Below are 11,149 nucleotides of genomic sequence, written 5' to 3'. Positions count from 1 at the left end.
TAATGGTACTTATGGTGTTGTGATGATGGTTGTATCTATTTGATGACGGGGAGGGGGAGGGGTGTGCAGTCATAGGAATCATTCCACCCCCACCCCCCCCCCCCCCCCACCCCACCACCACCACCACCAAGTGTACTACGCGCGACAGAATGAATGGCAAGTTTTCCCAAAGTAAGGTCTGGATAACTTGAGTAAGCTTTAATTTTTGAATAGAGGTTCCTTATGTTATGTAAACCAACATATCAAAACGTTTTATTTCCTATTCGTCTTCGAGATATAATGCTTGAAGTGCAATTTTCAAATGTTCAAAGTATGAATTCTCCTTGTTTTTAGGGAGAAGTCGGGCTCTGATCAGAAATTATGCTAATTTTGCTCGCTAATATTTGAATTTCATATCTTCTAAATTTCTTTAAAATTTGGAATTAAGCTTTTGGTCAGAGAAACTCCTTGAATCTTGAGCTTATATATTGAGAATTGGAAAATTTCTTGCCATTTTTTTGCTCTGTAACTACGCGCCTGGTTGGGATAGAACAATGCACTTGCGATGATGATGGTGATGCCAAAAGTGATGATGAGGTTGATATGACAAAGGTGATGTTGGTGGTATCAGCTGGTGATGGTAATGATGTTGATGATGAGGATGGTGGTTATGGTGATGGTGATGATGATGGTGGTGATGGTGGTATCAGGTGGTGATGGTGATGATGATGGTGGTGGTATCAGGTGGTGATGGTGATGGTGATGATGGTGGTGATAGTGGTGCTGATAATTCTTGTGATGATGTCGGTAATAATGATGATAGTGGTGGTGATGGTGATGATTATATTGATGATTATGGCGGTGTTGGTGATGGTGATGTTGATGGTGATGGTGATGGTGATGGTGATGGTGATGGTGATGGTGATGGTGATGGTGATGGTGATGGTGATGGTGATGGTGATGGTGATGGTGATGGTGATGGTGATGGTGATGGTGATGGTGATGGTGATGGTGATGGTGATGGTGATGGCGATGGCGATGGCGATGGCGATGGTGATGGTGATGGTGATGGTGATGGTGATGGTGATGGTGATGGTGATGGTGATGGTGATGGTGATGGTGAGATGGTGATGGTGATGGTGATGGTGATGGTGATGGTGATGGTGATGGTGAGATGGTGAGATGGTGAGATGGTGATGGTGATGGTGATGGTGATGGTGATGGTGATGGTGATGGTGATGGTGATGGTGATGGTGATGGTGATGGTGATGGTGATGGTGATGGTGATGGTGATGGTGATGGTGATGGTGATGGTGATGGTGATGGTGATGGTGATGGTGATGGTGATTATGGCAATGGCATGCTGTTGATTTCTTTTCTTTAAAACAATGCACTACTAAACTCATCATTTAATGAGATAAGTTTTTTATTCACACTGTGTTATTTACATATTTATATATATTTTCAAATATTTTTTTGGCATCTTATATCATCGGCGTTTTTTTCCAATGTTGTCATTTCTTATATAAAAACTGTCATTTGCATTCTTGTTTGAAATGTATGTTTTGTTTGTTAAATCCACCCAAATGTAAATATTAAAAAAATATGGACCATTAAAACAGAGTTTCTATATAGATCATTTAATCAAGAGTCGATGTTTAAAAATAAAGCAAATGGAAATTGGAAATTAATGATTATTTATTTTAACTTGCAACCGATACCAATAGCACATTATTTTAGGTTTCACTGATCCCCGTGATCAAAATAACGATAGAGTGATATCTAGGGGACTCTTTTAATAACACAAACCCTGCTAAAACGCAGGTCTGTCCTTAAGAGTCTTTCACATCGTATCGTTACGAAGCGTGCACGTAGAATCGAGGCCTCGAATCGAGTATTTTACTTTGCATCTTAACGTAGCGAGTCTTTTACTTTGTATAGTTACGTAGCGTGCGAACATGGGAATCGAGGGGGATTCTGCAACAAATAAGGGGACGACGTCCAAGATGGATCGACACCAAACACGGGAGGATACGGACAAACTTGTAGCCAGGGCGGACTACACCGCAACGTCGCCGTTCTTTGAATCTCGTAGTTAAGCTGCAGCGCCTCACCGACGTTTTCCCTCTTCCATTTGGTTCGTCGGTTTTGGAACCACGTTTTGATTTGTCTGTTCGTGAGCTGTAGTGAGCGTGCCATCATGTCTCTCTCGGCTATCGTTAGGTATTTACTGAATTTGAACTTGTCTTCTAGGCACTTGAGCTGGAAGCTTGTGAATGCTGTGCGTTTTCGGCGCTTTTTGGCAAGCTTGTCGCGTTTATCCGATGATGACGAGGAGGATTTTGTGATAGGGGACGACTTGGTGTTACTTGTATTCTCTGTATATGAATCTGCAAATGAAAAATGTCAATTATAATCATTACTTCATGAAACTAAAGGAACTTCATGACTAAAATAAAGGAACAAAATTAAAAAAAAAACGAGACGACTTCATCAAAGGGTCTTTCATGACGCAAGTTGAACTAGCTATGTGTGGGTTAGGTTATAAGCACCGAATATGGGACCGGTTTTCCCAACAATTCGAAGGATTTGTTCAGCGTTTTGTTACTTAACTAAATTTATCTCAAATCTCTAAACTCATAACAAGTCTACAATGGCGAGTTAGTGTGTAATATAGTGTGAACAATCACAGAAGATAGCAAAACTACTTTCATCTCCAAGACACACCCTATATTTGGCGCGCCAGTCTTTGCTATCACAATTCCTTTATTTTACAAACAGCAGACTATTTCCGTTGCGTTCACTTAACGGAATATCCTCTTAATATTTTCGGCATGATCGTAAGAGCTCACAAATTTGTTTTTATTTTTATTTGTGGATGTATTTTCAGAGAGCAAAAAAAAAATTATTGGTGAAATATTCCAAGTGCGGTCTTTTACCACATCCTTCTACCAGCTTTGGTGGTTTACCAAAAAACGCGCGCGAAAAAGAGTAATGTGCTTCGTGTTGATCCTGCTACGTTTTGACTACGAAGCGCTTTAATTCTACGCCAACGTCGCCTTCTGCTAATGCAAACACGTAGTTGTGAGAAGGATTAAAAAAAAATAAAGAATTTAACCATTTGTTTCAGACCCTGAATAACCGCTAAATTTCCCTGGAGAAGCCTCCATATACCATCAGAATTGGTCTTAAAGCAATGCATGTTTAAACTGTGCGTTTTTTCTTGCATACAATATTTTCTTTGAAGCTTAAATCATGACTTACTCAAAGTTTGGTTTTAGATTTTGTACTTATACTCTACCTCTAAGATCTGCGTTTGTATACATAGGTAGTGTGGTATTTTTTAACTATGGGTTTCTTTCACCCTTTAGAATACAAGGCATATATTCTTTTCTTGAGTTATTCGCCGCATTTGGTTTGCTTATGCTGCACCTAGCTAGCCCTGGATTTCTGTCATCAGACTTTTAGAAAACATGCTGCATTTTTAAAGTGTGCGTTCCTTCTTTCATCCATAGAATAATAGCCATTTTTAAAGTTTTTTTAAAATTTCGTAGTTGTTTGATTTCAAATTTACCTGGATCTAGATCTGCGTCTTCATACATAGGAATTGTGTTGACCATCTTGCGGGGTGCAGGTACTCTCGGCTCCAGTTGTGTCGCCATGTGGGCTGGGTGTTGTTTAACGTGGTGGTTTAGTTGTTGCTGCTTTTGTAGTTGTTGTTGTTGAGCACCTAGTAACGCGTCGATGGAGAAGTTCGCGGTGTTGGCCGAGTCCATTTCTAATTCCTTTATTAAAAACAACAACAACAAAAATACAGATCAATATCAACAGTGATATAAAGTTAAATATCGCGAAATAAAATATCGCACAATAAAAGCATTTTGTTTCGCACTTCAAGAAAAAAAAACAATGATTAATAAGTGATAATTTTTATATCATAATAAAAGTTTATTAAACATATTATTAAACGTTGTTATTGAAGTATTAGCGGGTGATCAGAATAAAGCCCTCATTAGCTTCAACCGTTTTTCCTGTTTATCCAAGATTGTGCAAAGTGGCCATAACAGCCAAAACCTTATAGTTGCAATTAGTAGAATCGTGTTGTTGGTATGTGAGTTGAGCACGTGAATAAAATAGCCATCAGTTGAATGAAGAGTTAGGTTCTCATGCATTGTATTATAGTGTTATTATTTCCAGCGGTATTTACTGATTCATAGAAATTACCTTTAAGTTAAAACCATCATTTCGTACGCAAATCTGCGAGAATCATTCTATTTTGCAGAGCAAACTTAAGAGATGTACTTTACAACTTTAAGTTCTACAACAAATATTATCTTCGTTGTCAGATTGAAAGAGTAAAGGTATTAGCGCGAAATTGTGAATTTTGCGTTCTTGTTGATGGAGAGATTATGGAAAATATGAATTGCACTTACCGAGCTTCCGAGATGCTTTCTCTTTATCTGATGACGCTATCACAGAAACGGGACAGAAGAAAAAAAAACTCGTGAGCGATTTAAAAAAGTGTATGATCTCACTACATGGCCACACTCAAATGAGCGCGCATTCAGCTCACTGAGCACTTTTTAATGCCGCTTTCGTCGGAAACAGGAAACCCCTCGTCGAGAAAGTATTTTTGTAATTATTATAACTGACTGGAGCAAGCTACGCGCAACAGCGTAGAGCGTCAAGGATTGGGATAGACCTACGGGATTCATCCCTGAAATTTATCTTAATGGAGAGAACTAAGTGATAGTACTTACTGGGGAAAGAAATGCGTGGCTCTGAAATCGCGAACTGGAGTAGATTACTGGGCGCGCAGTGTGTAAAGTTGGACGAATAGAATGCAGATGTTGGTTGGTTAGAAGCCCTAGCACTTCCCACTGCGCAAGGTGGACCAGTCGGCGGATGAAAGAAACAGTACTCAGTTTTAAAGTTTAATTCCTAATAAAGGTGTGACAGTATAAGTACTTGACTTCGTGTTTGCTCTTAATCAGCCAAGTGAGAATAGCCGCTATTATAGACTAGTCAGTGGGTGCGGAATGGCTTTCCTGACAAACTGTTGTTATTCTCGTTAGAATAGCAGGCATGCCACTACACCGATGCTTGAAGCGAACGTTAGCTAAACACGCGTAATTAGTTCAAAACCTCTGCGATTGTTGATAAATGACCGGCGAGACACAATCGAAACTGAATATCGGTGTTAACAGGTCTTAGGACGGGCTCCGTACCGTGTCGGCGTTACTGATCGCGGTCGGGTCGCAATCGGACGCGCCATGATCGCGGTGTTGGGGGGTTTACTGTGAGATCTATTGCTGATAGTGGCGGCCGCCTCTAACGACCCGCAGTACTACAGCAATGCAAACATAAACATATTAAACTCGTTTTAACTTGGATTAGTACTCGCTTAACCGTTTTATAAAAGTATACGCTGCACTGCTAGGTGTTTTTTAAGATATCGGTAAAGAGCGCGACAAATGTTTCGCTCACTAGCCTCATTAATTTCCTTTTATCGTGGTATGTTCTGTTGTTGGTAATAACATAATAATTCCCTTCGCCCTTCTCGCGTTTTTGGCTGTTGTCACCCCCGATCACGTATGATTTCCTCGTGTCTTTACAAACATACCCATAAAACGTGTATCCATTGAATGCTACTTAATCTTTTATTGTCTTTGTCTTTGACCCTAGCCTTAACCATAAAAGCAAACCAAAATATCTAAAACTTAAAAAAAAACTTGTTTTAAAATCCGCACTAATTTCTTGTATGTATATCTATCATTTGTTCGTTTTAATTCAATGCTTTACATTAAAATTAACAAATCCTTTAATCTTAAGATCTTAAATGATGTGTGATGTTTAAGAAAAACTCTGTTGACGTTTTTTCAAAACTTTGACATTGTTATATTGTTAAAATTGTTTTTTTTTTTAATTTACCGCTCGGGATAAGGCGGAGGAAGTGTGTTCCTAATCCTTCCTACTGACATCGTACAACGGAAGCACGAGCAGAACTTTGCTTGAATCTCCTATTGATGGATGGACCGCAAAGCCAAGGATAGAAGGGAGGGGGTTATGCATTGTAGAAGACGAGAGCCATTTCATAGTGAAATGCAATAAATACATTGTTTAAACAAAGGATGGTTTTGAATGTCGGATAGATTCAACCAAAATTTCCCTTTGCATTGGTTTTGAACCCACCGAAAACTACAGCAAACGATGCAGCAATTGCAGTATTTCAATGGTCGCAATCTAGAAGTCAATCATTGCAGGCGAAGGGCTCAGCTATGAACCTAAAGAGACTTCAATCCCTGAAATGTCAAACATACTTCAAAATGTAAAAACCTTTTTCCTGATTTGGGAAAAAGACTAGGTTTATAAACGTGGGGTTTTTTATGGGGGGGGGGGGGGGGGGGATTTCATAAAGCCTTTATGAAATCTAAAGAGACTTCAATCCCTGAAATGTCAAACATACTTCAAAATGTAAAAACCTTTTTCCTGATTTGGGAAAAAGACTAGGTTTATAAACGTGGGGTTTTTTATGGGGGGGGGGGGGGGGGGGGGATTTCATAAAGCCTTTATGAAATGAGATTTTTGCACAACCTTAGCATGAAACCTTTTTTTTTTTCAAAATCAGGAAAAAGGTTTTTATAAACGGTTTATTTATCTGCAAAGAGTCCACCTGAAATGTCACCCCCTTATCTTTATTATATTTATAATAAATCTATTAATCGCATTTTTTGCTCTGGTCGAACAGGCTTTAGTCTTTCTTATAACGTAACATGAGTTTCGTGGAATGCTAAAGAGGTCGCATTAAGTTTCGTAGGTCGGCTTATACTTTTCGAGCTCACAAGCATTCTCCTTTGTTCTGCGGGGGACGGCCTATAGCAATATCTGTTATCCACGCTATTTACGAGACATTAAAGATTTTTCAATGTATTATTTCCGGTACAACACTCACGACAGAATTACTATCAAGTAGAATCCGAATCAAGGGTATTCAAAAAGACTAGAATTAACTCCCTTAAAACGTCCTCGGGTTAGGTTGTGTGGGTCGCACTATATGTTGTCTCAATACAGGCGGCAGTTCATGGGCTATAGACGGATTTACCAAGCCGACCCCAAGAGCGCAAAGCGGTAAGTATAAAAACACGTGTATCAAAGAATACCCCTATAAACACTGCTATTTAGCCAGAGGGCAATGGCACCTTAAACATAACCGTTTGCTCCTTAGTCTGCTGTAATTGATACCAAATCACGCTTTAAACTGGTAGCGCTAGTGAAATGCCAGTACTTCCAATTAATTTGTGTTCAGCGTGATAGACACGTCGTGTGTAAGACGGAGTAGAATTATAGAAGGCGTGCTATACGAATTGCATAATTTTGTTTATTGCATTAAAAGTAGCTGATAGAATAGAATCTCCATAATCCTGAATTAGCGGATACCCTCTATACAAAGGGCACGGGCACAAGAATGTGTTTCTTTAGTGAATTTTACTAATGCATTCTGCAAACACTTCTATACCGTCTTTTCCCCCGTCTCTTTTCGTCTTTGAGCGTACTCCAGCTTCTTTTCTCCTTGGGACCCCGAGAATGGCTCTATGCGATATTGCATTTTCAGATCGGAGGGGTGCGTTATAAAGACGCTACAAATTTCAAGAGGTCTAAAGATGAACGCCCCAAGCTACCGAATTACTAAGAACTGAAAAATCGAAATACCGAACTACACAATCGCGCAGTCCTCGGGCAAGGCAGGGGCTTTTGGAGAGGGTACACAGAAGCGGAGATCTAAGAATATAAGAAAACCAAAACTGATGTGAGTTATCATACCTGTTGTTAAATATTTTATTTAATATGGCCTTAAAAGGATAAAGGATGGGGTAGAAGATGCTTGTCGGGCGGTGTGGGGTGGATTTCTATAAGAAGTTACGGTGGATCACCGAGTCTAGCTAGGTAGAAACCGAGAATAATACAAGATGGAGAAAGATAGGGGAGACTGTGGCATCTTCTTTACTATCACCGTCCGTCCGTACCCAGGATATTGGCTGAGGGGGGGGGGGGGGGGGGGGGGTGCACAGTCACATGAATTATATGGAAAGCATAGTATCTAAAAATTCTATTAAGAAATGACCAACGTTTTGGCCTTCAAGGGAGGGGGGGTGCGCGCACCCTGCGCACCCCTCTGTGTACGCCTGACCATTACCATTAATCATCATCATCACCATTATTAGTCATCGTCAACACCACCGCCATACCACCATCATCATCACCATCACCATCATCATCATCATCATCATCATCATCATCATCATCACCATCATCATCATCATCGCAACCATCACCATCGTCATAAATCATCATCTATCAGTATAACCATCATCAACACCATATTGTAGTCATTAACATTATTATCCACTATTATCCACATCGTCTTCCTCATCATCAAACAACCATCACCATGATTATCATAATTGCCGTCGTCTTTATAATTATCACATTGTCGTCGTAATCATTAGTAGCAGCATCCCCATATTCGCCATCATCATCATCATCACCATCATCAGCATCAGCATCATCATCATCATCATCACCATCATCACCATCATCATCATCATCATCATCATCATCATCATCATCATCATCATCATCATCATCATCATCATCATCATCACCATCATCATCACCATCATCATCATCATCATCACCATCATCATCACCATCGTCATAAATCATCATCTATCAGTATAACCTCATCATCAAACAACCATCACCATGATTATCATAATTGCCGTCGTCTTTATAATTATCACATTGTCGTCGTAATCTTTAGTAGCAGCATCCCCATATTCGCCATCATCTTTATCATCATCACCATCATCATCATCACCATCATCATCATCATCATCATCATCATCATCATCATCATCATCATCATCACCATCACCATTATCATCACCATCACCATCACCATCACCATCACCAGCACCATCACCATCACCATCACCATCACCATCACCATCACCATCACCATCACCATCACCATCACCATCACCATCACCATCACCATCACCATCACCATCACCATCACCACCACCATCACCATCACCATCACCATCACCATCATCATCACCATCATCATCATCATCACCATCATCATCACCATCACCATCATCATCACCATCACCATCACCATCATCATCACCATCACCATCACCATCACCATCATCATCACCATCACCATCACCATCATCTGGGACCGTCATTAGTGCTGTATATGAAGATGTCTGTTTTACAGGTCGAATGTGTTTTGGGTGAGAGTTTCACTATAGTGCTGTGTAATACCACCCAGATGTATGCCTGTCTCGTGATGTGTAAACAGTCTGAAGCTCTTATCAATGCTATCACGCACACAACATAACACGGCGATAAAGCTAATGATGGAATAATTTGATATAACAACCCTTCCAGACCTTCCAGACTTCTCTTCCGATACTCGACAAACCCACATCTCACGAGTAGCTGCATGTAGCTCGCGAATACGATTATAAATAAGCTACATTTGGAGGTAATATCGATGCGTGAGAGGAAAATGATGAGAATAGCAGATGTCGTGGTTTGCGCTGTGCTGTGCCCGCGCTCGGATGGAATGCTCATTATCTCTGTGTTAGGCCTAAACTGAGAAACACTGTGAATGATTACAGCATCGTTAGGAATATCTTCGAGGTAAATAATCCCAGGACACTGAAGTTTAACCAAATCTATTTATTTTTTGTTTGTTTAATATTTGACAAACTAACCACCTTGTTATTCTGTCTAGTTCATTGCCATTTGTAGATAACTGTTTTTAAAACTGAAAATCCATTAATAAAAACAAAAAAGTCATTAAGTGTTTAGCTATTTAGATTATAGATAATACGAGAGGATGCAAAGTGCGTTGTCTTTGTTTACAGAGTTGTCGATGCGTCATCTGACCATTCAATCATGCAGCGAGAAGGTTCTTTGTTAAGGTCGCCGGGATGGCTTTCTAAAAATGTTCAAGGGCATACAACGAGAACACGTTAAAATTGCACGCTTCGTCGTTTGAATATGTCCTGATGCCGAAAATATCCATTTTAAAAGCTGCAAAACTCATCTGTTCCTTTTTTCCATAGTAGGGACCATTCCTTTTATCTCCAGCCAGAATTGGTTAGGACTTTCCTTCTCCCAGCCAGGCATTTTAGGCATTTTAGCACATGAAAAATTGCCCGTATAACCGGTCTGGATGATTTTTTCCCCAACCGCTCCAGTGCCCAAAAAATATTCCCAGCACAACTAGTTCGATTCCACAAATTTGCCAGCAAAACCATTCGGAACTATTTTTTTTCCCAGCAACAAGAGTGGTCTAACATCTTCCCAGCCAACAAAAAACGGGCCGAGGAAGTGATATTTTGCGGAACAGATCCGTTTTGAGCCCTTGAATGTTCTCACAACCTTTAGCAATGTTCAGTTGCAGGCTTGCGTACCTGAATCCATTTGTTTTTACTGATGTTTTCTTGGAGCTCATCACAAGAAAAGAAAACATATTCTATCCAGTGTATAGAAACAGTCTGTAAATACACGGGAATAAGACTGAATTTAAAGCCAAATGCGTGAGAATTCTCAGAGTGCTACTCAACTCGCATAAAAGCAGCAAAATACTTAAGACGAGAAATGAATAAAAAGATAAAAAATAAAAATAATTAAAATATATATATATACCAAACTCTCTGAAAAAAGTTAAAATGGTTAACTCTTTCCAAATAACACAGGATTGAAATAAAACCTAATGATCTCTCCCCTCCCCTAGTGTGGTAGGAAATTGAGCAATTGTATCTAGCTTCTGGTTGCGGGTGAAACTGGTACAAGCTAATTAACGAATGCTAGGTAATCTTATTGTTTGTCAAAATAAAAACATTCACTAAAGTACTAAGAACCGTGGTTGACTTGAATTAAAAAGCTTGCATTTTGATTTTTTTTTTATGTTTGTACGGGCTTAGGGAATGTGTGCGCTTTACGGAGTGTTAAATATTCTGACGAGGTCCCCCGACATTTTAACTGCTTGCAAAAATCAGTTGTTACTCCAAGAGAGTGTTCTCATTATATACCTTGAGGCGGGTAGATGGTGGGAGAAAGGAATTTTTTTTAGGGGGGGGGGGGGGTT

At 39.8% G+C, this 11,149-nt stretch overlaps 1 protein-coding gene across 1 annotated transcript; it reads right to left on the bottom strand.

The window, feature by feature from the left end:
- Positions 1-1,387: 1,387 nt before the first annotated feature.
- On the bottom strand, positions 1,388-4,909 carry LOC116603111 (barH-like 1 homeobox protein). Its single transcript, XM_032364121.2, has 4 exons — positions 4,740-4,909; positions 4,413-4,448; positions 3,554-3,764; positions 1,388-2,369 (listed from the first exon to the last, which is right to left on the bottom strand). The coding sequence occupies exons 3-4, from the start codon at positions 3,753-3,755 to the stop codon at positions 1,921-1,923; spliced, it is 651 nt and encodes a 216-aa protein (XP_032220012.1). The 5' UTR covers positions 3,756-3,764; positions 4,413-4,448; positions 4,740-4,909; the 3' UTR covers positions 1,388-1,920.
- Positions 4,910-11,149: the final 6,240 nt, after the last annotated feature.

The sequence above is a fragment of the Nematostella vectensis genome, chromosome 8 (assembly GCF_932526225.1).
Source record: "Nematostella vectensis chromosome 8, jaNemVect1.1, whole genome shotgun sequence".
In the NCBI taxonomy this organism is placed as follows: domain Eukaryota; kingdom Metazoa; phylum Cnidaria; class Anthozoa; order Actiniaria; family Edwardsiidae; genus Nematostella; species Nematostella vectensis.
Note: the sequence above shows the minus strand (reverse complement) of the source record. Positions and strands in the feature narration are given on the sequence as shown.

What these genes read in the sequence shown, in the direction of transcription:
- LOC116603111 (XM_032364121.2), bottom strand. Translation starts at nt 3,755, where the DNA reads ATGGACTCGGCCAACACCGCGAACTTCTCCATCGACGCGTTACTAGGT. An exon ending in AGACGCAGATCTAGATCCAG is followed by an intron (nt 2,370 to 3,553) that starts GTAAATTTGAAA and finishes TTTCATTTGCAG; the next exon opens with ATTCATATACAGAGAATACA.